At 39.5% G+C, this 23,538-nt stretch overlaps 1 protein-coding gene across 4 annotated transcripts in view; it reads right to left on the reverse strand.

The window, feature by feature from the left end:
- Window positions 1-23,538, reverse strand: part of grm8b (glutamate receptor, metabotropic 8b) — a 417,912-nt gene that overhangs the window by 44,242 nt on the left and 350,132 nt on the right. Inside the window, exons 10-11 of one of the 4 annotated variants that reach the window (XM_051951553.1) lie at window positions 18,675-18,921; window positions 6,997-7,687 (exon numbers count right to left, since the gene is read on the reverse strand). The exons of 2 other annotated variants lie outside the window; for them this stretch is intronic. In XM_051951553.1, coding sequence (XP_051807513.1) covers window positions 7,638-7,687; window positions 18,675-18,921 — 297 coding nt within the window. In that variant the 3' untranslated portion in view covers window positions 6,997-7,637. Of the gene's footprint in view, window positions 1-6,996; window positions 7,688-18,674; window positions 18,922-23,538 lie in introns of those variants that run through there. One more of the 4 variants, XM_051951554.1, reaches the window with a different exon arrangement.

A 23,538-nucleotide genomic window follows, 5' to 3' on the forward strand; every position in this document is an offset into this window, starting at 1 on the left:
AGCAGTGGTGTCCTCCTTGGTCGTCTCCCATGAAGTCCACTTTGGCTCAAACAACGACGAATGGTGCGATCTGACACTGATGTACCTTGGCCTTGGAGTTCACCTTTAATTTCTTTGGAGGTTGCTCTGGGCTCTTTGGATACAATTCCAACGATCCGTCTCTTCAATTTGTCATCAATTTTCCTCTTGCGGCCACGTCCAGGGAGGTTGGCTACTGTCCCGTGGGTCTTGAACTTCTGAATAATATGAGCCACTGTTGTCACAGGAACTTCAAGCTGTTTAGAGATGGTCTTATAGCCTTTACCTTTAAGATGTTTGTCTATAATTTTTTTTCGGATGTCCTGGGACAATTCTCTCCTTCGCTTTCTGTTGTCAATGTTCAGTGTGGTACACACCTTTTCACCAAACAGCAGGGTGACTACTTGTCTCCCTTTAAATAGGCAGACTGACTGATTATGAGTTTGGAAACACCTGTGATGTCAATTAAATGACACACCTGAGTTAATCATGTCACTCTGGTCAAATAGTTTTCAATCTTTTATAGAGGTACCATCATTTTTGTCCAGGCCTGTTTCATTAGTTTGTTTTTTTAAATAATTATGTTAATCAACAATTCAAAAGTAATGGCTGTTTTTGATTATTTAATTTTCAATAAATTTTTATTTATTGTTACTTTTGTGAGTTTCAAGTGATTTCAGTGAGAATTGTGGGTTTTTCCTTCTTTAACTGAGGGGTACCAACAATTTTGTCCACGTGTGTATCTTAACAGTTTTGTGAAGTATAATTGAGTCAACACAATAGGAGATATACACAGTGATCAAGTAAGTAGCAGCATTTATATTGGAGTCCTCAAAGAAAATGTCCCAGTCCATGCACAGGAAACAGCCCTCCACCTCCTCTCTTTTCATGTCAGACCACACCTTTACAGTATGTAGTTCAGGTTTGTTAGACTTAAAAAGAGATCAATAAGTGGGGAGCAACTGATTTGTGTTATGGTCAGATTTACTAAGGGGGGTCCTGCTTTAGCCATGTAGGCATCTTTGATATTATCACAGCATTTGCCAAGAATGTTGTTGTCCTGGTATTGCATTTAACATACTGATAAAAGCCTGGTAAGCATTTGTCCAAGATGTAATGGTTAAAATCACCCAGAATTAAAACAGGAGCGTCAGGTTTTCTCTGGTGGTGAACACAGTCTGTTCACCACCAGAGAAAGGCCACTCCGGTGGCATTCCCACTTGGAGGGATATACACAACACATACAAAAATGTTCATAAATTCCCTAGGAAGGTAGTGTGACCATAGGGTGACAAGCAGCAGCTCCAGATGAGGGTTGCATATTTTGTCCCTGACAGCAAAGTTGCGACACTAGCTGTCATTGGCATATATACACACCCCTCCATCCCTAGTTTTACCAGAGTCTGAATTTCTGTCCCAGCAAATGTGTGTAAAACCATCAATTTGTATAAAACTATCCAGAATATCATCGCTGAACCATGTCTCTGTAAAGGCCATCAGACCAGACTCATGGTACTCATAACTTGCTCCAACTTATGAGTGTAGATCATCCATCTTACTCCTTAGGGAGCGGGGGTTGCAGAGTAGCATATGCAGCAGTGGCAGTTTAGTGGCCATCTGTATGTGATGCCTGATGCCGCCTCTCCTTCCCTTCTTCCTGGTCTTCCCATCCTGACGAAGGTCCAGTCGGTGGTGTCGGATCAGTTCCTTTGGCACATCGCTCAGCAGGTCGGGTAGCCATGGTCCTCTGTAGCTCTGCAAGCTCAGCAAAACAGACCTGCTGTACTCTCGCTGGTCCAAACTGTAAGCCCGTCGGCTGAGCACATGGCCACTGGGCTGGATATTATTAGCCACACCAATGTCAGCGTTAGCGGTCCCGTCTTCCTCCAGCTCAATCCCATCTCTGATGTGCACAGTCCTGAGCCAGCATTAGTAGTGCCGGCATACAGTTCAATGCACGTCTTAGCAGTGATATTTCACCCAGTTCCTCTGTGCATACATTCCACATACAGTCCTACTGTGCAATATGGACTATTCTAATGTGCAATATCACACTGACCATGCACTTTTTATTCTTTTATACTTTTTTAACTTATCCTTTTTTGTGATTTTTATTACACGTATCTTGCACTGATGGAGATGCTCTAAATCTCATTGTACTTGTGTATAGTGACAATAAAGGCATTCTATTCTATTCTATTCTATTCTATTCTATTCTATTCATACACATGCCGCACACAGCAGCACAATCCACCTTCAGCAGGTGCATTGCACATTGAGTCCACAACTGGTGGTCGATAAACAGAGAACGAACTGGTACGAAGGAACAACCAAACAAAACAAACAAAACAAACAAAACAAAGTCCAGCTGGAACCACCATGCCTCCCCCAGAGCAGCACCACCTTGAGTCACCTCCTCCAAACCTGAGACCATGGACCACCTGCAATTTGTTATTTTTCATATTTGGGGAAAATATGTTCAGATGCTCTTTGTGGATAACTCATTGGAATTTTATTAAATGCTATAGTCCCCTCCCGGCTGGACACCAAGCTGAGAGACCTTGGACTGAACACCCCCTATGCCGGTAGGTCCTCAGCTTCCTGTCTGGCAGACTACAGGTGGTCCAAAAGGGCAGTCATACCTCATCCCCCCTCACCTTCAGCACTGGAGCCCCGCAAGGCTGTGTGCTAAGCCCAATGCTGTTCTTGCCATACACCCACGACTGCGAAGCCACATGGGAGAACATCATCATCTTTAAATTTGCTGACAACATGGCTGTAGTGGAGCAGATCTCCAACAATAATGAGAGATCCTACATGATGGAGGTCAGTCACCTGGATGACTTGCCACCTGAACAACCTTCAACTGAATGTCAGCAAAACAAAAGAACTGATTGTGGACTTCAGCAGGAAACAGCAGAGGAGCTATGCACAGGTGATAATCAACGGGACTTAGATGGAGAGTGCGGACAGTTTCAGATACTTTGGGATCAACATCTCACAGGATCTGACAAGGACACTCCAGATCAACTCACTGGTGAAGAAGGCCTGTCAGCATCTCTACCACCTCAGATGTCTACAAGACTTCAAGCTCCCCATCAGGGTACTTGGGAATTTCTACACCTGCACCATAGAAAGCGTCCTGGCGGGTAGCATCACCACCTGGATAGGTAAATGAGCCAAACAGGACTTCCTTGCCCTCAGGAAGATGGTCCGCTCAGCTGAGCGTATCATCAGAACCACTCTCCCTCACCTGCAGGACATCTACAACAAATGATGCAGATTCAGGGCCTTGAAAATCATCAAGCAGCTCAGTCACCGGAGAAACAAACTGCCGTTCAAACATATTGGGTCACTTAGAAATGTCCTTATTTTTGAAAGAAAAGCAGTTAAAGCATAACATTAAATGAATCAGAAATCCAGTCCAGAGGCCCATTTCCAGAAACCATCAGTCCTGTGTTCTAATGGTACATTGTGTTAGGTAATTGTGTTGAAACACAATTGATGATTAGAAAACCCTTGAGCAATTATGTTAGCACATGAATAAAAGTGTGAGTGTTCATGGAAAACATGAAATTGCCTGGGTGATCCCAAACTTTTGAATGGTAGAGTAAATGTGAAATCTCGTTACTGTATCACAGCTGAGCATGAAAACATTAAAATCCTCATCAAACTGAAAACCCTTAGGTCAAACCCCACAAAGAAATGCATCAGAGCTGTTTTATCCAGCTTCCACCATCAGTGTGTGAATGGGTGAATGTGACGTATCATGTAAAGCGCTTTGGGTACCTTGCAGGTATAGTAAAGCGCTATATAAATACAGACCATTGACTGTCTTTTTTTTAGGCTATAATGAGATGCACAGTGCTGAGTTTCTTGCCAGATTCAGGTTTGTATGATGTTAAAGGTCAAACCCAGTGTAGATGGAATTCCTGTAATTTTTTTCAGTTCTGCAGCTTTTAGAGTGTACAGACATATACTTTATTTGTTGTATTCTCTCCTCGACTATTAAATCCCTTCCACTTTGTCACATGTGAAAATTATTTTGATTTGTTGAAACAAAATTCATACTTTTTTTTTTGCCTATTGTTGGCTTTATTTGATAGGCACAGTTGAGAAGTAGACAGGAAATCATGTGAAGACAATCAGTAAAAGGCCGTGAGCTGGAATCAAACCCAGGCCACTGCATTCATGGCCTGCTTGCTCAACCAGTTAAGGTATCTGGGCACTCTTCAGAATTGCTCTTTTAACACTTCTGTGTGTGGAAAAAAAAGATGACGTCCAGAAGCTCAAGCTGAGATGGTAGACAGAAAATGTTTCAGTGTTCTAATATGTTGCTTCTCTTGGTTCAGTGTGTCTAGCGTAAATTATTTCAGATCATCTCCCTGTTTAGTCCATGTCCAGTAGCTGTAGCAACCACAAGGACACATTTGTGAGGTGCTAGGTATCAGTCAGTAAAGACATGTGAGCCAATAAACATCTCTGGTACAAGGTGAATCAGTCACATTTTTAGCAGCAAAGTTCAGGATAAAATCATCAAATTTCATTGGATCACTCTGATGAATGAAGGGAATGAAGTATGACAAGCCTTTGTGCAGTGTTAAACTTTCGTCATCTTTGAGGAACAAATTGGCACTGCTGACCAACAAGAAACTTTTTACAATGCTGACCTTTAAAAAATATTATGGCTAAGGATGGAAGGACATGCGTTCCAACACCCATGCTATTACGTTGCATATTGTGCCAGAGAAGGATTTAGCACACTACTGGTTAAAAGTTTGGGGTCACTTAGAAATGTCCTTATCTTTGAAAGAAAAGCATTAAAAAAAAAGTAAAGATAACATTCAATTAATCAAAAATACAGTCTAGACCAGGGGTCGGCAACCTTTAACACTCAAAGAGCCATTTCGACCCGTTTCCCACAGAAAAGAAAACACCGGGAGCCGCAAAATCCCTTTGGCATTTAAAATGAAGACAACACTGCATATATCGCTTTTTTACCTCTATGCCCTTGTTAAGCAGTTGTGATTAATTAATTACAAAGCCTCTAATTAGATAGATTCATTTTTTAATTGTGTCCTTCCACTAATATTTATCTTACTTGGTTAATGTCATTTTTGCTCCTGGACCTCATATGTTACGTAATGTTAGCTGGAAATCAATATTTTGCGAATGTCTATTTAACTTGTAAAATCTATTTATCTATTTATCTTAAGCTACTAACTTTTCTCCGGTAAGTCGCTTCCCTATTTTCCAAGACGACACTCCTCTGACTCTCTGACCTGCTGCCTGAATGCTGGACGTGAAATCGAGTCGCGCTCTTGCGAGTAACGTGTATCACCCTATCATGAGTACTTTTGACTCAAAGACAAGACGTGTCTTTCTTGGAGTGGAGCTTTAATATACAGGCCTTCCATTCTTGAGTACAAAACAATTTGAAACTACAGGCGTTGCTTCTCCAGGAGTAAAACAAAAAAAAGGCATGAAACATGTGGGAATCGGAAGCTTCGTGTTGTCTCTCTACATCAGTTTTGCCCTCTCATGTCACAGGGGAAAACCCCTGCAGCACATCCGGTGGAGTGACACGTCAAAATAAGAGCGGTAATTTCACAATAAAATTCTCTATATTAAAATGCATTGAAACGCACCTGAAAGGCAGAACAAGTTATTTTCTAAAGTTACAGGGAGCCACAACAGAGGGCCGAAAGAGCCGCATGTGGCTCCGGAGCTGCGGGTTGCTGACCCCCGGTCTAGACATTGTTAATGTGGTAAATGACTATTCTAGCTGGAAACGGCTGATTTTTAATGGAATATCTACATAGCAGTAGAGAGGCCCATTTCCAGCAACCATCACTCTAGTGTTCTAATGGTACATTGTGTTAGATAATGGTGTTGAAAGGCTAACTGATGATTAGAAAACCCTTGTGCAATTATGTTAGCACATGAATAAAAGTGTGAGTTTTTATGGAAAGCACAAAATTGCCTTGGTGACCCCAAACTTTTGAATGGTAGTGCATGTCCCAATACACATTACGTTATAATGCCCAAAATACCTGGATGTCCTACTAATCTACATCTGGTCATATTTTGTTGTATGTTAGCCAGCATACTTTTCTGGCCATTATGACCCACAATCCTCTGTACATGTACACCAATTATGTTACTATGTTTCACATGGTGATAAACACAAACAGATGACAACTATGTTCGCATTACAAATTGCAGTGGTCAAAGTTAAGGGTGCATTATTATACGTAGATCTCACATACATGTGCGTTGACGCAAATGACTTGGAGGGAAAAACCAGTAGTGTAGACCTACCAAATTCAGGGAAAAAATGCACGGACAAACGAAAATATGAAGATGAACACAGGATGTTTTTAACAGAGTGTGAGAGATTATGTTTTTTGTTGAACGTAATGGCAAGCCATTCTGCCTTGTATGTCAGGCATCATTAGCACATTTCAAGGCTTCAAATCTTCAGCGGCACTTCAGGTCACTCCATGCTAACATTGACCAGGAATTTCCAAAGGGGACTGAACTTCACAAGCACAAGTTGGTCACTTTGAAAGGTCAGACAGAAAAGCAGGTACAGTTTTTCCAAAAATTGTTACGCAAATTTTTACGCAAAATAATTGCGTAAAAAATATTAATCAGCTTAATCATGATGATGGATTATTCTGTATTAAGGCATTATTTTTGACAGCACTAATTTATATATTTTCGGAATCTATAATAAATATATAGTTGCTCATATGTGATCTGTTTCATCCTCAATAACAACCTTTTCTCTGTCAAGGACATCAAAAAACACACATGCCTGGTATAAGTCTCACATCGAAGAATCAAGAGCTTCAGCCCAGTACCAACACTGTGTTTTATGTTCTGTTTCCTCTGAGAGGACCAATCCTGTCTGAACTGAATGGAAAAATCAAGATGACAGGAAACCCCAACACACATAACAAAACAACAACAATGAACATTTTTTCCATTTATTATTATCTTATCCTGTTTCAAACTTTCATACTTTCAAACAGACCCAACCATGGCACAGACTTGTGAAACATTCCTTTATTATAAATAGATCATTTGTATAAAAAGGGCATGCTTCAATTCAACTATGGCATTGAGACGTTTCACAACCAAAAGGTACCATTCAGTTAGCCAAAAAACAGCAGACAGACTCATGTCATAATGCAGGTTGACAGACAGACAACATGAGACGAGAATCAGAAATTTTCACAACCACAACCAATGTTTTTTTTTTAAACATACAATTAGAATAACAACAAATATGGTTGGTCCCAAAAATTTATTTTTTTGTATTTCTTTATGACGACTTTTTAAAATTTTAAATAAATTTTCCTGTCCCTCATATTACCATCCTTTAGATTCCTTATGGTCTCTTGGATGGTTTGCATTGTGATCATCTCAGGCTTTTTGTGCCATTAAGACCTGTTCCCTGTTGTCTGTAAACAGAAACACGATACATGTGTTAATTCAGTTTGTCAGTAGTTGTGATCCTCTGGTTCTTCATATTGTTCACAGCACCTCATTTCTGCCTCAGCAATCTTGTGTGGTCATGTCCCAGATGTCCTTGTGTTGAATGTGTTGTTTCTTCACATGGCATGGTTGGTGTAGCTGACATAAGTGGTTTTTGTAGGTGGCACTGAGGGCAGCAAAGGAAACAGAAGGTTGGTAAAAGTGAAATATTAGTTCAATTTATCTAAATCCACTAAGTTAAACTGTGTTCTGATGTGGACTTCTAAACAATCAAACTCTCATTCGACTTATGATTCTTCAGAAGTGTTGTCCACACTGTACAGATTTATATTGATTAAGATTTTGGAATCAGGATGAAGTTTTGTCAGATTGCTTGTTATCTGGTATTTGAATGGCTAATGAATTTCACCAATCTTGGACAGTAAGACATGGGTTTCTGAAGGTTCGAAAGTTTTGGCTGACAGCAGTGTGAGTGATTTAACAATCTGGTTTCCCATATGCCGATGGTCAGGACGATTACATTTATTGTTAAACGATCAGTGTTCAGCTTATTGATCTGCACATTATAAACATATCATTCACACTTTTTGCCTGTTTACAAAGGTTTGTTAAAATGTGTGTGTCATGACTTTAAATCCGATGACCACACAGAAAGAACTGTATTGAACTGCTGCTTGATTGCATTTACTTCAAATGTCGGACTCCTTTCCTGTCTTTCAGAAATTAACATCACAGATGCTATCCCAGAATGAAACTATGATGCATGGCCATTAACAACTAGAAGTGTATATTATGAATGATCGACACAATAATAAAAAAAGGATGTTGCACAATATACACTACCTTTCAAAAGTTTGGGGTCACCCAGACAATTTCATGTTTTCCATGAAAACTCACGCTTATGCCTATGCTAACATAATTGCACAAGGGTTTTCTAATCATCAATTAGCTTTTCAACACCATTAGCTAACACAATTTACAATTAGACCACAGGGGTAATGGTTGCTGGAAATGGGCCTATATAGAGATTCCATTAAAAATCTGCAGTTTCCTGCCAGAATAGTTATTTACCACAATACCAATGTCTAGACTGGATTTCTGATTCATTTAATGTTTTCTTTGTTGAAAAAAAGGGGTTTTTTTTCAACCAAATGGCATTTCTAAGTGACTCCAAATTTTTGAACAGTAGTGTATATACACAATAAGTAAAGGATATTGCACGTTGCATTTTAAGATGATGGATACTAACTCATCAGTTCAACATGTTGTAATTGTTTTAGTGTAAAAGGGGTAAGTATGAATACCTGACCAAAGCTGGTAGCTGCATCAACAAGGTGTATATGAGTCACCAACCAGGAGTCAGTGGATGGCCAGAGAAACATTAAAAAATTCACAGACGACATCAAAGCTCAGCATTAAAGAGAGACGAAAGTCAATAACTCCTGTCTTATACAACCAGCTGGTGTCACATACAGGAAAGACCTAAATAAGATAAGCTTTTGCATCCCTGATGCAAACCTTCATATGTGTTTCAAAGCTCCGAAAATCTGTTGGGTGGGTCATTAAGCTCAGGTTTTTTAGTTTATTTTTCATCTTAAGAATAGTAGGGTTTCCCTGTTACCTATTGCAACATTGGTAGGAGAGTTAAATCAACTATTTGTACAAACGTCAGGCCCTTGAAAGTCTTCATTTCAAATTAACAACATGGATGTTCCATTGTTATGGCAATATGGTAGCCATAGAACACCTCTTATAATTAAGCCCAAATTCTGTAGATATTATTGAGACACTGGTGACCCTGAAAATTTCTGATACTTTCTTGAGATCCATAAGATATTTAGGGTCTCCTGTTCCCTTTGCTACTGAAATGAGTAGTGTCATCATGCCAAGATCTAAAGAGCTCTCTCTATATATATAAATGGCATATATTTCAAATGATTGCTCATTTATCCTGGATTGACTGCTCTGGCAAGTTCAACCAAGGAGCAGATCCTCTGATGAAATAAGTCTTCAAGAATTCAAACATCATCACAGGATAAAAGTGTTGCATCTATAATCAGAAAGAGATTGAACTGATAGGACTTATTGGGCAGGTGTGCCAAGAAAAAGCCTTTAATGTCCAGAAAAAACACAAGAGCAAAATGACAGTTGCCAGTTAACAAACAGCCAAAGAGCGCATCCATCCACCACATAATCCTCAGAGTCACAGGGGAACTAGAGTCTATCCCAGCTGACTTAGGGCAAACAATTTAGAGTTACCAATTAACGTCAGCATGTTATTGGACTGTGAGAGGAAGCCAGAGCACCAGAAGAAAACCCACACATGCACAAAGAGAACATACAAACTCTACGTAGAAAGATCCCAGGCCAGGATGCGAACTAGGGATCTTCTAGTTGCAAGGCGATGGTGCAAACCACCAAACCACTGTGTAGCCCCTATGGGCAAAGAGAAGATCTTTTGAAATAATGTGATCTGGGCAAATAAATGAAAGAGTTGTTTGGCTAATGTAACAGTTGCTATGCGATGCAGACCAACTCCAGCTTTTCAGGAAAAGAAATGAAATAACTGTGAAAATCATAATGAAAATGTGGTAAACAACAACGCTCAAGCTGACTGTGGTATGAGGATTAAGACCATTAGGGAATACTGAGCTGCAAAGGCTGCATTTTTTTTATTTCAGTCTCTGTATAAATGAATAGCAATCTGATCATTTGGTTATCAGTAGTGAAGCTAAAAATGGTCTGTATGTCCTGAGTGTGGTACTAGAGGAAAAATAGGCTTTGTCTGAGTGACATAAATATTCTAACTAAATGAAAAGATAATATGTCCTCCAGCTGGATCTTCTTGATTTCTTTTCACATTGAACCCTGCAGGACAAAAGATGAACTTCAACATTGTATAAGACAGAGCAAGTGAAAGAGGTATGAGAGCTGCTGCTTGTTAAACTAGACCAGCCCTCAGTAGATGGCAGAACCACGCCCAGACCTCTAACTCCACAACTGAGCAGGGGACCTTAGACCGATCTTCAGCGCCAAGTTTGATTATCCTGACTTCTGGACGGACATACACACATACATACTTACCCAGCCAGCCAGCCAGCCAGATACCAAAGCGAATGCAATAACCCCGCTGATGTGTACGTCAGGCGTGGTTAATAAAGAGGATCAGTTCAGTCAGCACATCTCTGATGAGCAAACAATCCAGCATCTCACACTTCTGCTGACAGACTGAGAAGTAGCTTTGAAGTGTAACTCTGAGCAGTAAATAGTTTGGCTTCATCACATCTGGTCTCAGGTGATGTCTAAATAAACTCCAGTCAACTCCCCGTTGAATCCTCTCGCCTGAGGAAAGGCTTCACTCTGGCTTTGACTTCATCTCCAGATGGTTGACTTTATAAGTAGCCCTTCATTTCACAATATCTTTGTTCAGAGAATAATAAACACTAATTACTAAGCTGTATTTGTTTTGTTCATCAGTATGCTCTACTTGATTGTTAATACTTATACTGATAGTAATCAGTCCCACATTTAGGTAAATTATTTTTTCTGCTCCTGAATTAGAGCTAAAAGATTTTCTTCCTGCCTAGTACTGAAATACACACATGGGCATTGGGAAACATGGGAAACATTATGGCCATGCTAAGATTAACAGAATAACAGAGGACATCTAGGTCTGGGAAATATTAGATGTTAAGTGAACAACCTGTTATCAGGTGTCAGTGAGACTGGAGCCATTTTAACAAGGGCCAGATTGTGATGGTCAGACAGCTGTGTCAAACTATTTGTGAAACACTACAGGTTGTGTGGTGTCAGCAGCACGAGTACCTACTGACAGTGATTTGAGAAGGAACAAATAGAACAGAACAGAAAAGTGTTGATGGTGTGGGACAATATGGTGTAACAGATCTGCTTCACAGTGGCTTCAGCTGACGAACTGCAAGACTTAAAGGGAGTACAGCAATCGTCTTGGTGCCAGATACTACAGGACACCATCATGTCTTGTACAAGGTCTCTGTGTCCTTCGGCACCTGGAGACTGCAGGCTATTCCACTGTGAAAACTGTAGGTTAGTCTCTGGAGTGGAGCCAAAATCCAACCATCGGTACCAGTGATGATCTTCGATATGAAGGCTAGCTGGCCGAAGATGTTGGCTGACATTGAATGTGATGTTTTGCTTCTCTGCTGCAGCTTTAAGCCCATCGTGGAATTGCAAATGAGCCAACCCGGTCTCACAAGGATTCGTGAAACTATCACGTAAATTAATCTATGGTTACGTGCGCACCAACACGATTTCTCATATTTTACGTGTTGCTCACAACGAAATTCAAACCAATGTATTTCAAGCGGAGGACTTTTCATGCCACTCAGAACGTATTTCAAACGAATATTTTTAATGTAAACGCGTTGCGAATCAAAGCGGAGGACTTTTCATACCACTCAGAACGTATTTCAAACGAATATTTTCAATGTAAAAGCGTTGCGAATCCAACGCTATATTTTGCATTACATCGTCCCATACATATAATGTGATGCCTTTATTTTTGCTGCAGGATTTGGGTATTTGAGATTAAAAAACGTTAGTGTTTGTTTGTTTGCAAACGGGTTGGATTTTGTTTTCATATCTGAGTCTTAATCACACCTGAATAGAACGTTTAATTAATCAAATATTCCTCGTGTGTCATGTTTCTCCTCGGTCTGATTTAAGCGAGTTACGTAGGGCATTTTGAATCGGTATATTATATTTTTAATGTAAAAGCATTGCGAATCCAACGCTATATTTTGCATTCGCAGGGGCCGGCAATTAGATGTGGCTTCGGGCCAAAATTTGTGTAAACATTATTCGGCGGTTTGACCGACGGGCCGGTGCGCTGGTATTTATTAAATAATTTTGATGAGTGGGTATCCGATGCCTGTATAGCTCAGCACGTTAAGCAGGTGACTCATGTACGAGAGCTGGTCTCGGACGCGGGTTCGATTCCGGTTTGCTTTATTATAATATTTTGGAAGTTTTTCATACACAAATGCAGATTTCTAAACGGACTGCTGCAAAACTTTTTAACATGATTGAAGATATCAAACTCATGGACAACTCCTAACCCATTGGACATTCATGCGGACAGACTCCTGTTTCAATTAAAAAAACCCAAAAAAAACCAAAACGTGCAGCACTTCGGCACCTTTCTTCTTCGGTGGTGTCTGTGTAAAACAATGTCCAACATGCAAACAGCACACCTAGCGCCATGAAGCACAAAATGCAGGTGTAAATCAATGGGGTGCTGAACATAGTAATATTCATAGCGGAAATAATAGATAATAATAATAATGATAGGTAATAGAATATTCTGAAATTAAGCTCGACTGTAGACAGGTATTTTGCAAACACTGTGAACACACACACACACACTAATATATGTTAGAGAAGCAGATAATGGCAGTAAAGTCAATTATTTTAATAATTTGAAGAGACAATATATGATTACGCTATATATACATATATAAACAAAATACTGACTAATGAACACATATTTCTATATAAAACTATATATATATATATATATATATATATATATATAAAATATCATTTTCTGACATATCTTTTTTAATATATATGTATGAATTATATTGATAGTCTATATGTGATTTATATAATAATTTTCTCTGATATATAACTTCTGTCTATTGTTTTATATAAAAATATGTGTTCATTAGTCAGTATTTTGTTTATATATGTGTATATAGCGTAATCATATATTGTCTCTTCAAATTATTAAAATAATTGACTTTGCTGCCATTATCCGCTTCTCTAACATATATTAGTGTGTGTGTGTTTACAGTGTTTGCAAAATACCTGTCTACAGTCGAGCTTAATATCAGAATATTCTATTACTGTTAATCCCACTATGAATATTAAAATACGCCGAACCATTTGTCCTGTATCATAGCTACATGTATGACGTTTGCAGCAAAAAAATTAAAAAACGCGTGAAAATCAGTTTAATATTCAGAGTTAAGATGGATTAAATGCGCTGTCAAACAGCGCTGAGTGGAGCGGATGACCGGACCAAGATGGCGGCCCCACCGCTCGTCAGCCCCAATAGGCAGTAGCGCTCGATGCGGCGTCTACTCTTTATTATGTCTATGGTGCTGAATGCTCTGGGAGCAAGTCTGCAGTGAAAACACTTTTGAAGGGGTCAAGGGTCACTAAATCAAGGTTCAAAGGTTCAAGGGTTCACTTTATTGTCGTATCATTCCACATTTGCACATGAAACAATATGAAATTTGACCCTGGTCCCAGTTTCAGCCATCAAAAAAATATAAAAACACTCTCATAAAGACAATATAAGTATAAAGAGACACACTAATATATACAAATCTGCAACATAGATATATGTGCAGTGAACCAACAGTTTGTGCAATATTTAGTAGGTAAATGAATAAAGAGCCTAGTCCAGTAATGCAGTGTGTGTATGTGGGGATGCGTGCATGCATGTGTATTTGCGGGGGAGAGGTGGTGATGATATGAAAACAGAGTCTACACAGACCTGTTCAGTAGCCCGACAGCTTCGCGGAAGAAGACTTCAAATGAAGGAGACATTTTGTGCAACAAGTATCATAAAAGTCATTCCCAGTGGAATTCAAGTCTGATATTGTGTGGGACTATTCAGAGCAGTCACATGAAGCACTGTATCTGTTTTCAAGGGTCTAGCCCCACGGGAACCCGCGTTTTTCAGCAGTGAGGCCTGCTAGCAGTGATGCAGCCTGAGGCCTTCAGACATGTAAAAAAAATTCCTGCTCGGTCATTTTTGGGTCTAGTGACACCAAATCGTACACGCTCCTAGTAGACCACCTCCTGACCATGCATATTTTTTTTCAGAGAGTTTACTCAACAGGGGCTCGATCATGGCCCTGTTTCTTACTCTACGGTTAACCCTTTAATGTCCAAATGCTTCAAAATGGGCTAAAAAGGATGGTACCTAATATTTGACTGAGTAGGTGTGCTCTCCATTCTCCAAACTTCAACATGGTACCATCTGGCCCCCTGTTGACCTAGGAGGCTGAAATTGTACATAACGACTCACCGAGGGCCCTAGTACTTGTGGTTAAGATTTTGTCCCGTTTGGGTAAAAAATGAGGGTCAGGGTCTAATTCCACTGGCAAGAAGGCTCTCAGGGTTTAAAAGTCTGACAAGACCTGATTTTCAAACATGAACACTTGGTCAGATTTTTCTACTGGGACCCTGGGGCTGATCTTTTAGTATGTTATACTAGGCTATATTTGGAGCTGAACTGTGCTGGTTTGGTGTCTCTGTGACCTTCCTGTGACCCCTGGCGCAGGGTCAAAGTTTGACATTTTTGGACTATGAAGCCCCACAAATCGGTAATTTTTGCATCAAATGAGCTGAAACTTTTAGGGGTGATTCAGGTGACCTTGGTAAACAATTGATTTGAAGCACAAGTCTCTAGGTCGTTCCTGGAGCTACTTCCGGTTTGGGAGGGGCTAGCAAAACAGTTCTAGTGGATTTAGATTTTAGATGTTTCAGAGGTACCAGATCCCAGGTTTCAGCTCTCTGAGTGTTACAGAAGAGAAATGAGAGCAAAAGAGGGACATTTATGAAAAAACGTGTTGTTTTTTTTGCCCTCATTCCTTCTTCAGGGCCCCTGGAGGTCTGAAACGTGCATGAGCGTTCACATTAGTCTCTATATATAGAACCTGTGCAGTTTGGTCCAAATTGGTTTAGGATTGTGCGAGATTTTGACCTTTTTAGCCCGTTTTGAAGCATTTGGACATTAAAGGGTTAACCGTAGAGTAAGAAACAGGGCCATGATCGAGCCCCTTTTGAGTAAACTCTCTGAAAAAAAATATGCAAGGTCAGGAGGTGGTCTACTAGGAGCGTGTACGATTTGGTGTCACTAGACCCAAAAATGACCGAGCAGGAATTTTTTTTTACATGTCTGAAGGCCTCAGGCTGCATCACTGCTAGCAGGCCTCACTGCTGAAAAACGCGGGTTCCCGTGGGGCTAGACCCTTGAAAACAGATACAGTGCTTCATGTGACTGCTCTGAATAGTCCCACACAATATCAGACTTGAATTCCACTGGGAATGACTTTTATGATACTTGTTGCACAAAATGTCTCCTTCATTTGAAGTCTTCTTCCGCGAAGCTGTCGGGCTACTGAACAGGTCTGTGTAGACTCTGTTTTCATATCATCACCACCTCTCCCCCGCAAATACACATGCATGCACGCATCCCCACATACACACACTGCATTACTGGACTAGGCTCTTTATTCATTTACCTACTAAATATTGCACAAACTGTTGGTTCACTGCACATATATCTATGTTGCAGATTTGTATATATTAGTGTGTCTCTTTATACTTATATTGTCTTTATGAGAGTGTTTTTATATTTTTTTGATGGCTGAAACTGGGACCAGGGTCAAATTTCATATTGTTTCATGTGCAAATGTGGAATGATACGACAATAAAGTGAACCCTTGAACCTTTGAACCTTGATTTAGTGACCCTTGACCCCTTCAAAAGTGTTTTCACTGCAGACTTGCTCCCAGAGCATTCAGCACCATAGACATAATAAAGAGTAGACGCCGCATCGAGCGCTACTGCCTATTGGGGCTGACGAGCGGTGGGGCCGCCATCTTGGTCCGGTCATCCGCTCCACTCAGCGCTGTTTGACAGCGCATTTAATCCATCTTAACTCTGAATATTAAACTGATTTTCACGCGTTTTTTAATTTTTTTGCTGCAAACGTCATACATGTAGCTATGATACAGGACAAATGGTTCGGCGTATTTTAATATTCATAGTGGGATTAACAGTAATAGAATATTCTGATATTAAGCTCGACTGTAGACAGGTATTTTGCAAACACTGTAAACACACACACACTAATATATGTTAGAGAAGCGGATAATGGCAGCAAAGTCAATTATTTTAATAATTTGAAGAGACAATATATGATTACGCTATATACACATATATAAACAAAATACTGACTAATGAACACATATTTTTATATAAAACAATAGACAGAAGTTATATATCAGAGAAAATTATTATATAAATCACATATAGACTATCAATATAATTCATACATATATATTAAAAAAGATATGTCAGAAAATGATATTTTATATATATATATATATATATATATATATATATAGTTTTATATAGAAATATGTGTTCATTAGTCAGTATTTTGTTTATATATGTATATATAGCGTAATCATATATTGTCTCTTCAAATTATTAAAATAATTGACTTTACTGCCATTATCTGCTTCTCTAACATATATTAGTGTGTGTGTGTGTGTTCACAGTGTTTGCAAAATACCTGTCTACAGTCGAGCTTAATTTCAGAATATTCTATTACCTATCATTATTATTATTATCTATTATTTCCGCTATGAATATTACTATGTTCAGCACCCCATTGATTTACACCTGCATTTTGTGCTTCATGGCGCTAGGTGTGCTGTTTGCATGTTGGACATTGTTTTACACAGACACCACCGAAGAAGAAAGGTGCCGAAGTGCTGCACGTTTTGTTTTTGTTTTTTTTTGTTTAATTGAAACAGGAGTCTGTCCGCATGAATGTCCAATGGGTTAGGAGTTGTCCATGAGTTTGATATCTTCAATCATGTTAAAAAGTTTTACAGCAGTCCGTTTAGAAATCTGCATTTGTGTATGAAAAACTTCCAAAATATTATAATAAAGCAAACCGGAATCGAACCTGCGTCCGAGACCAGCTCTCATACATGAGTCACCTGCTTAACGTGCTGAGCTATACAGGCATCGGATACCCACTCATCAAAATTATTTAATAAATACCAGCGCACCGACCCGTCGGTCAAACCGCCGAATAATGTTTACACAAATTTTGGCCCGAAGCCACATCTAATTGCCGGCCCCTGCGAATGCAAAATATAGCGTTGGATTCGCAATGCTTCTACATTAAAAATATAATATACCGATTCAAAATGCCCTACGTAACTCGCTTAAATCAGACCGAGGAGAAACATGACACACGAGGAATATTTGATTAATTAAACGTTCTATTCAGGTGTGATTAAGACTCAGATATGAAAACAAAATCCAACCCGTTTGCAAACAAACAAACACTAACGTTTTTTAATCTCAAATACCCAAATCCTGCAGCAAAAATAAAGGCATCACATTATATGTATGGGACGATGTAATGCAAAATATAGCGTTGGATTCGCAACGCTTTTACATTGAAAATATTCGTTTGAAATACGTTCTGAGTGGTATGAAAAGTCCTCCGCTTTGATTCGCAACGCGTTTACATTAAAAATATTCGTTTGAAATACGTTCTGAGTGGCATGAAAAGTCCTCCGCTTGAAATACATTGGTTTGAATTTCGTTGTGAGCAACACGTAAAATATGAGAAATCGTGTTGGTGCGCACGTAACCATAGATTAATTTACGTGATAGTTTCATGAATCCTTGTGAGACCAGGTTGAATGAGCACCAACCAGTGGTCACAAATACCCATGTCATACACGTCCCACGCCCAGTTATAGAACATGCTTATACTGCTTGCACATGTTGTCCATGGTGTGTTCCATGTACACGCATCACGGACTGTCTCAGAATGCTTTGATTTCACCTCGTGTTACGAGAGTCTGTGTGTCGACACATAGGTTTCATTTAGGGAGCATGTAAAGGACCAACAGCATATTGGGCCAGACAGGCCAAAATATTTTGGCACATCAGTGTATTTTATGAGTCCTTCCAGAATTTGAGGATCTTTTACATCCCATCCATCAAATTCCAAATAGACAATGTGCAAAATACTAAAACATGCAGTTGCTGAGGAAATGTATTTGTCCTGAGACCAAATCTAAAAAAAAAAAAAAAAAAAACTAGGAAAAAAGAATGTTTGAAAATATTTTTTAAAAGACCAAAAGTCTGGAGTTCCCCTAAAATGCCACTTTTCTCTTGTCCCACACCCCTTTGTGATGTTTAGTGCAACACTATAAAGACTGCTGAAACTGTGACCACACTCTTTTTTTTCCAATGTCTCATGTAGAGCAATGAGTATTGATGAGCAATATAGCATAATTACAGCTCTAAAAAATCAGTTTTGTCTTTAGTTCAGACCCACTCACCGCTGGCTTCCACACCCTCACAAAGCTCTGTCTTCACTTCACCATTGGGCCGATCAGCTGCCAGGTGCGACAGCTTGGTGGTCATGGTGGCAGCAGTGACAATTGCCTTGAAGCTGCGTTTGCATTTGGGGACGTTCTGCTCGGGGTGAAAGATAATAATGTAGACCTTCTGCATGTAGAGCATGCCCAGAGAGACAGAGGCGCTGAGGCTGAGGGAGACCGTCAATGTGGCTGTCTGGATGTACATCTGAGGACCATACAGACGGCAGACATGTTAGAGGATGGACAGTGGTAGAGGTCAGTGAGATTCTAAGAGACAGCAAGATGGCAATGTTTAACAATGACAAACATAATTTGAGAAACATTTACTGCTTAAAGTCATGTTAATTTGCAACTGTGAGGTGAGAGAACCCCTGAAACTGCAGTTTTGTGCTTTATATAACTGTACTTCTTTTAGCATACAAGATGAACTGTTCTCTTTAGCTATACTGTGGCAAAAAAAGTAACAATGCAGAAATGGAAATAGTGAGGAGTAAATAAAAGTTCCATTTATAATGTTTTCTGGTGAAGGAAATGTATTAGTTGGACTTCAAGGATTCACCGATTTAAACTGAGAAAAAATGCATATAAAGAAGACTTTTCTATCGAATTCAGAAATTTTAAATTTTGCTGTAAGTGTTTGAATTTACACTTTGGGACTCAAAGTAAGTGAGTCCTAAAATTACTCATGTGTGCTCTTAAAGGGGTAATTTGTGTCAAGGATTTCTGATCACAAACTAGCGGAAGACAACATGAATGAAATATAGATACATGAATGTTGTGCATTCACTACATTCATTGTTGACTTTGGAAATGACATCTGACAAGAAACCTTAACACAAAGTGTACTTTTTTGTGGTATAATGTGTTCAGGGCAAGTTGAATTTTAATTGTTTCAAAATCCATCCATCCATCCATTCATTATCTATACACCACTTGATCTTATCGTTGTTGACTTAAGGTGAAGGCAGGGGACACACTGGACAGGTCAACAGTCTATCACAGGGCTACATGTAGAGACAAACAATCACACTCACATTCACACCTACGGACAGTTTAGAAGCACTAATTAACCTCAGCATGTTTTGAACTGTGGAGAGAACCCAGAGAACCTGGACAAAACCCATGCGTGCACGGGGAGAATATGCAAACTTCATGCAGATAGATCCTGAGAAGAGCAGGATGCGAGCCAGGGATCTTCTAGCTACTAGTGCTAACTACCCAGCCAGTTTCAAAATATTAATTGTTACTTTTTTTCCCCAAAAAGATTTCTTCAAATTAATTGATTATGCCATCATTTTTTCCTCAAAATGTTTTATTTCTTCATGAATAAAACTTTGAGGCTATCATCTGCAATTTACAGTTTTTCTATGCTTCCTCAACACTCAGTGTTTTAAATAAATGCAACTTACTGTTTTGAATAAATGCAACTTTTGTTTTTTCTGCGGGCTAAGTTTTGAGGGTACTGTATCATTTGGTCATTAAATAGAATATTATTTAACGTGGGTTTTTTTAGGGGATGTCAGACATTCAGCGGAAACCGATGAAACTGCTTCACCACATGCAGAGAAACGTGATGATCTGTTGGTCTGAGGGACTGAACTCAATAATAATTCCATCAGGCTTCATAAAACCAACCAATGGTCATCTCAATTCGTTTACTGGAATCAATTTTGTGACTTGTGTTTGTGGCTCTCTGCTTATGCAGATAATAGTTTTTAGTCTTCAGCTGACTGGAATAGTAAAAATGCAAAACTTTGCTGTTGGTGAAACAGGTGTGCTTGGATCACTTTTGCAGGTTTGCTGCTGGTTGAAATTGCCAAGTTTCATTAATTTAGCTTTAAAAGTAGTTGACTGGACTCTTTTCAATTTAGTGCTGCAGGAATGAATATTATACTTAGTTTACAAAGACAACGAGGCAAATTAAAATGGAAAATTTAAAAAGGGCAGGAAGACTTCCTTGTACACTACCATTCAAAAGTTTGGGGTCACTTAGAAAAATCTTTATTTTTGAAAGAAAAGCAGTTTTTTTCATTGAAGATAACATTAAATGAATCAGAAATCCAATCTAGACATAGTGAAGGTGGTAAATGACTATTCTAGCTGGAAATGGCTAATTTTTAATGGAATAGTACAGAGGCCCATTTCCAGCAACCATCACCCCTGTTCATATTGTACATTGTGTTAGTTAATGGTGTTGAAAGCCGAATTGATGATTAGAAAACCCTTGTGCAACATGAATAAAAGAGTGAGTTTTCATAGAAAACACGGAATTGTCTGGGTGATCCCAAACTTTTGAATGGTTGTGTATATTATGATGAAATGAATTTGTTTTTAAAAAAGAGAGAGAGAAAAGAAAGGGAGAAGCCTGCTACTAATCAAATAAATAAATATTTTTTAAAAACCAAGCAATTTCAAACAAAAAAAGAACCCAGAGAGCGCAATACTCCACCAAGGCTGCTCAGTCATTGTATCATTTCCAACGAATAAGTCCCGATTGTCACGAGTCAGAGGAGAACCCAAGCAGCGGGCACAGACGGGACGTGAATTAATAATGATTTAATTGAATTAACAAAGGAAACAAACAGAAAACTCTTAATAAATGAAACAGGAGGGGAAAAGCAGAAAGGAGAACTGAACTGAACTAAACTAAGGGCGGACCCGAAGGCCAAATTAAACTAAATATAAAACTAAACTAAATCACGGGAGCAGGGAGACTCACTGAATGTCCAAAGGCGGAGGTGGGCAAAACGAATGGAGCAGGTGAAGAGAATGTGGCAATAGCAGGGAAACAGGAAAGCAGTCCAAAAAGGGAGACAGAGTCCAGGAAGCGGCGTGCAGGGAAACGGAGAACGGCGTGCAGGTTGTAGCGAGTTTCGTGGTGTGGCATGGCAGATGAAGCATGGAGCAATGAACCGGCAGTGAGCTTGTGCAAGGAGGCAGGCTTATATGCAGCAGTGATTGTCAATTCCAGCCAGCTGTGCTCTCAGCGCAGCCGCTCATTGTTGAGCTGATTGTGACACCGCCCCGGAGCAGGCGGAGCATGACACCGATGAGTTTGCAGAGGTGGATTGTAGTAGGCTCGAATCATGTGATCGTCCGCAGGCAGCTGACGAAGTGTTCACTTGTTGTCATAGTTGCACCAACTCCATGCCGCTATCTTGCAATAATACAGAAATCTCTGACAAATCCATAGATCCAGACTATAAGCCACATCACTGCCAAAATCTAATCACTTGGTCCTTGTGTCCAAATCTGTTGGTCAGTTTTTGAATAATGCTGCGAACAGACAGACAGGCAGAAGAACCAACACTGCCCGGAGGAAAATTTTACTGCTCAAAGCTTGCTCTTCTACAGCTCAGGAGACAAATTTGAGATTCTCATGTCAGCCTCATTTTAGTTTCTATTTTGTCTAAATGTTTCTCATACGTTTCTCCTAAAATTCACTAGGAGAAATAGGTGAAACAGGATAATTAGAGGGAGTCATACTTGAGACTTGTGGGAGATACCCTGCTAATCTCAATACAGTGTTTTTAATGGCTCCTTTATTTCTCCTCTGGAAAAGAAAATGAACAATAGTGGAGCTCCTACGCAGCAATATGTGAGACTCACTCACTCACACCTCCACATGAGCATGACAGACTTGGAATCGAACCACAACCTTCTGGGTGTGAGACAGACTCTACCCACTGAGCTATGCCACCCTATGCATATATTAATCTGCACACACACACCTTACAAATGCTGCAACAAATAAGAAGTTGCCAGGATACAGCCTAAACATCTTGAGGCACTTATAATAATATATGGTGACTTCAATCATGTCACCCTCTCCTCCCACTTGACTGGATTTATCATTCTAAACAACACGGATCATCCACTCATAATATCGTGATGGGCCTCTCTCTTGACTGCAGAACGGAGAGATATAGAAGATCTTTGTACCCACAGCAATCAGGCTTTATAATTCTATAGCAAATAGTAGATGAGCTGACAGACAAATGAATTTCCCTTTCGGGATGAATAAAGTAATCTGAATCTTTATTAATTAATTTTAAAAAATATCATGTGGATTACAATAAAGTCAACATGCTAGATGATTAAAAACAACCAAAACGTTGATCTGAGTCTGAGAATTCAGTGAGCGCTTGTGGAGATCTCTTCATTTGTTCTCTCTGAGCTTAGTATGAGATGCATGAACTGAAGCTGGGATGAGAATAGATTGAGTTCTTAGAGAGAGCGCTCTGATTTCTCTGCCTGAGATCACAAAGAGACAGAAAAGTTGAGAAACTCTGAGAATTATATGAAAGCTTGTTGAGATCTCTTCTGAAACTTCAAAGGAGACTAAACTGAGATTTAGTGCATCTTATTGCTCAGGAGAAAAAAATGAGACACAGGAGAAATAAGCCTTAGTCTCAGTTTGGTGTCACAGAGATCTCAAAGTTGTCTAGGAGAAGTAAATGAAACATTTTTGAGATCTCTTTTTGAATTTTCTTTTCCTCTGGGTGATCACCATATAACTCCGTCACATTCCTTGGTGGAGTAATAAAGACCAGTTTTTACTATCACTGAAGTAGAATAAATCTACACAAAGTCCAAAGTGAAGCAGTATTGATCAATTTTAAGCTTAATGGTCCATTCACAGTGTTTCCTCTTCAAAATAAGTCCTATTTTCAGGCGTGGATTAGCGGCTGGAGCTCCATCATTTGAGCAGCTGGAAGATCATTAACTCTCGGTAATCTCTGTGTTTAAACAGGATCAGCAGCAGAGCAGAGAAACACCAGGACTCCCTCCTCATTTCATTTTGACAGGTGACCCTGAAAGC

This window comes from Acanthochromis polyacanthus, chromosome 8, assembly GCF_021347895.1.
Source record: "Acanthochromis polyacanthus isolate Apoly-LR-REF ecotype Palm Island chromosome 8, KAUST_Apoly_ChrSc, whole genome shotgun sequence".
NCBI classification, from domain to species: Eukaryota; Metazoa; Chordata; class Actinopteri; family Pomacentridae; genus Acanthochromis; species Acanthochromis polyacanthus.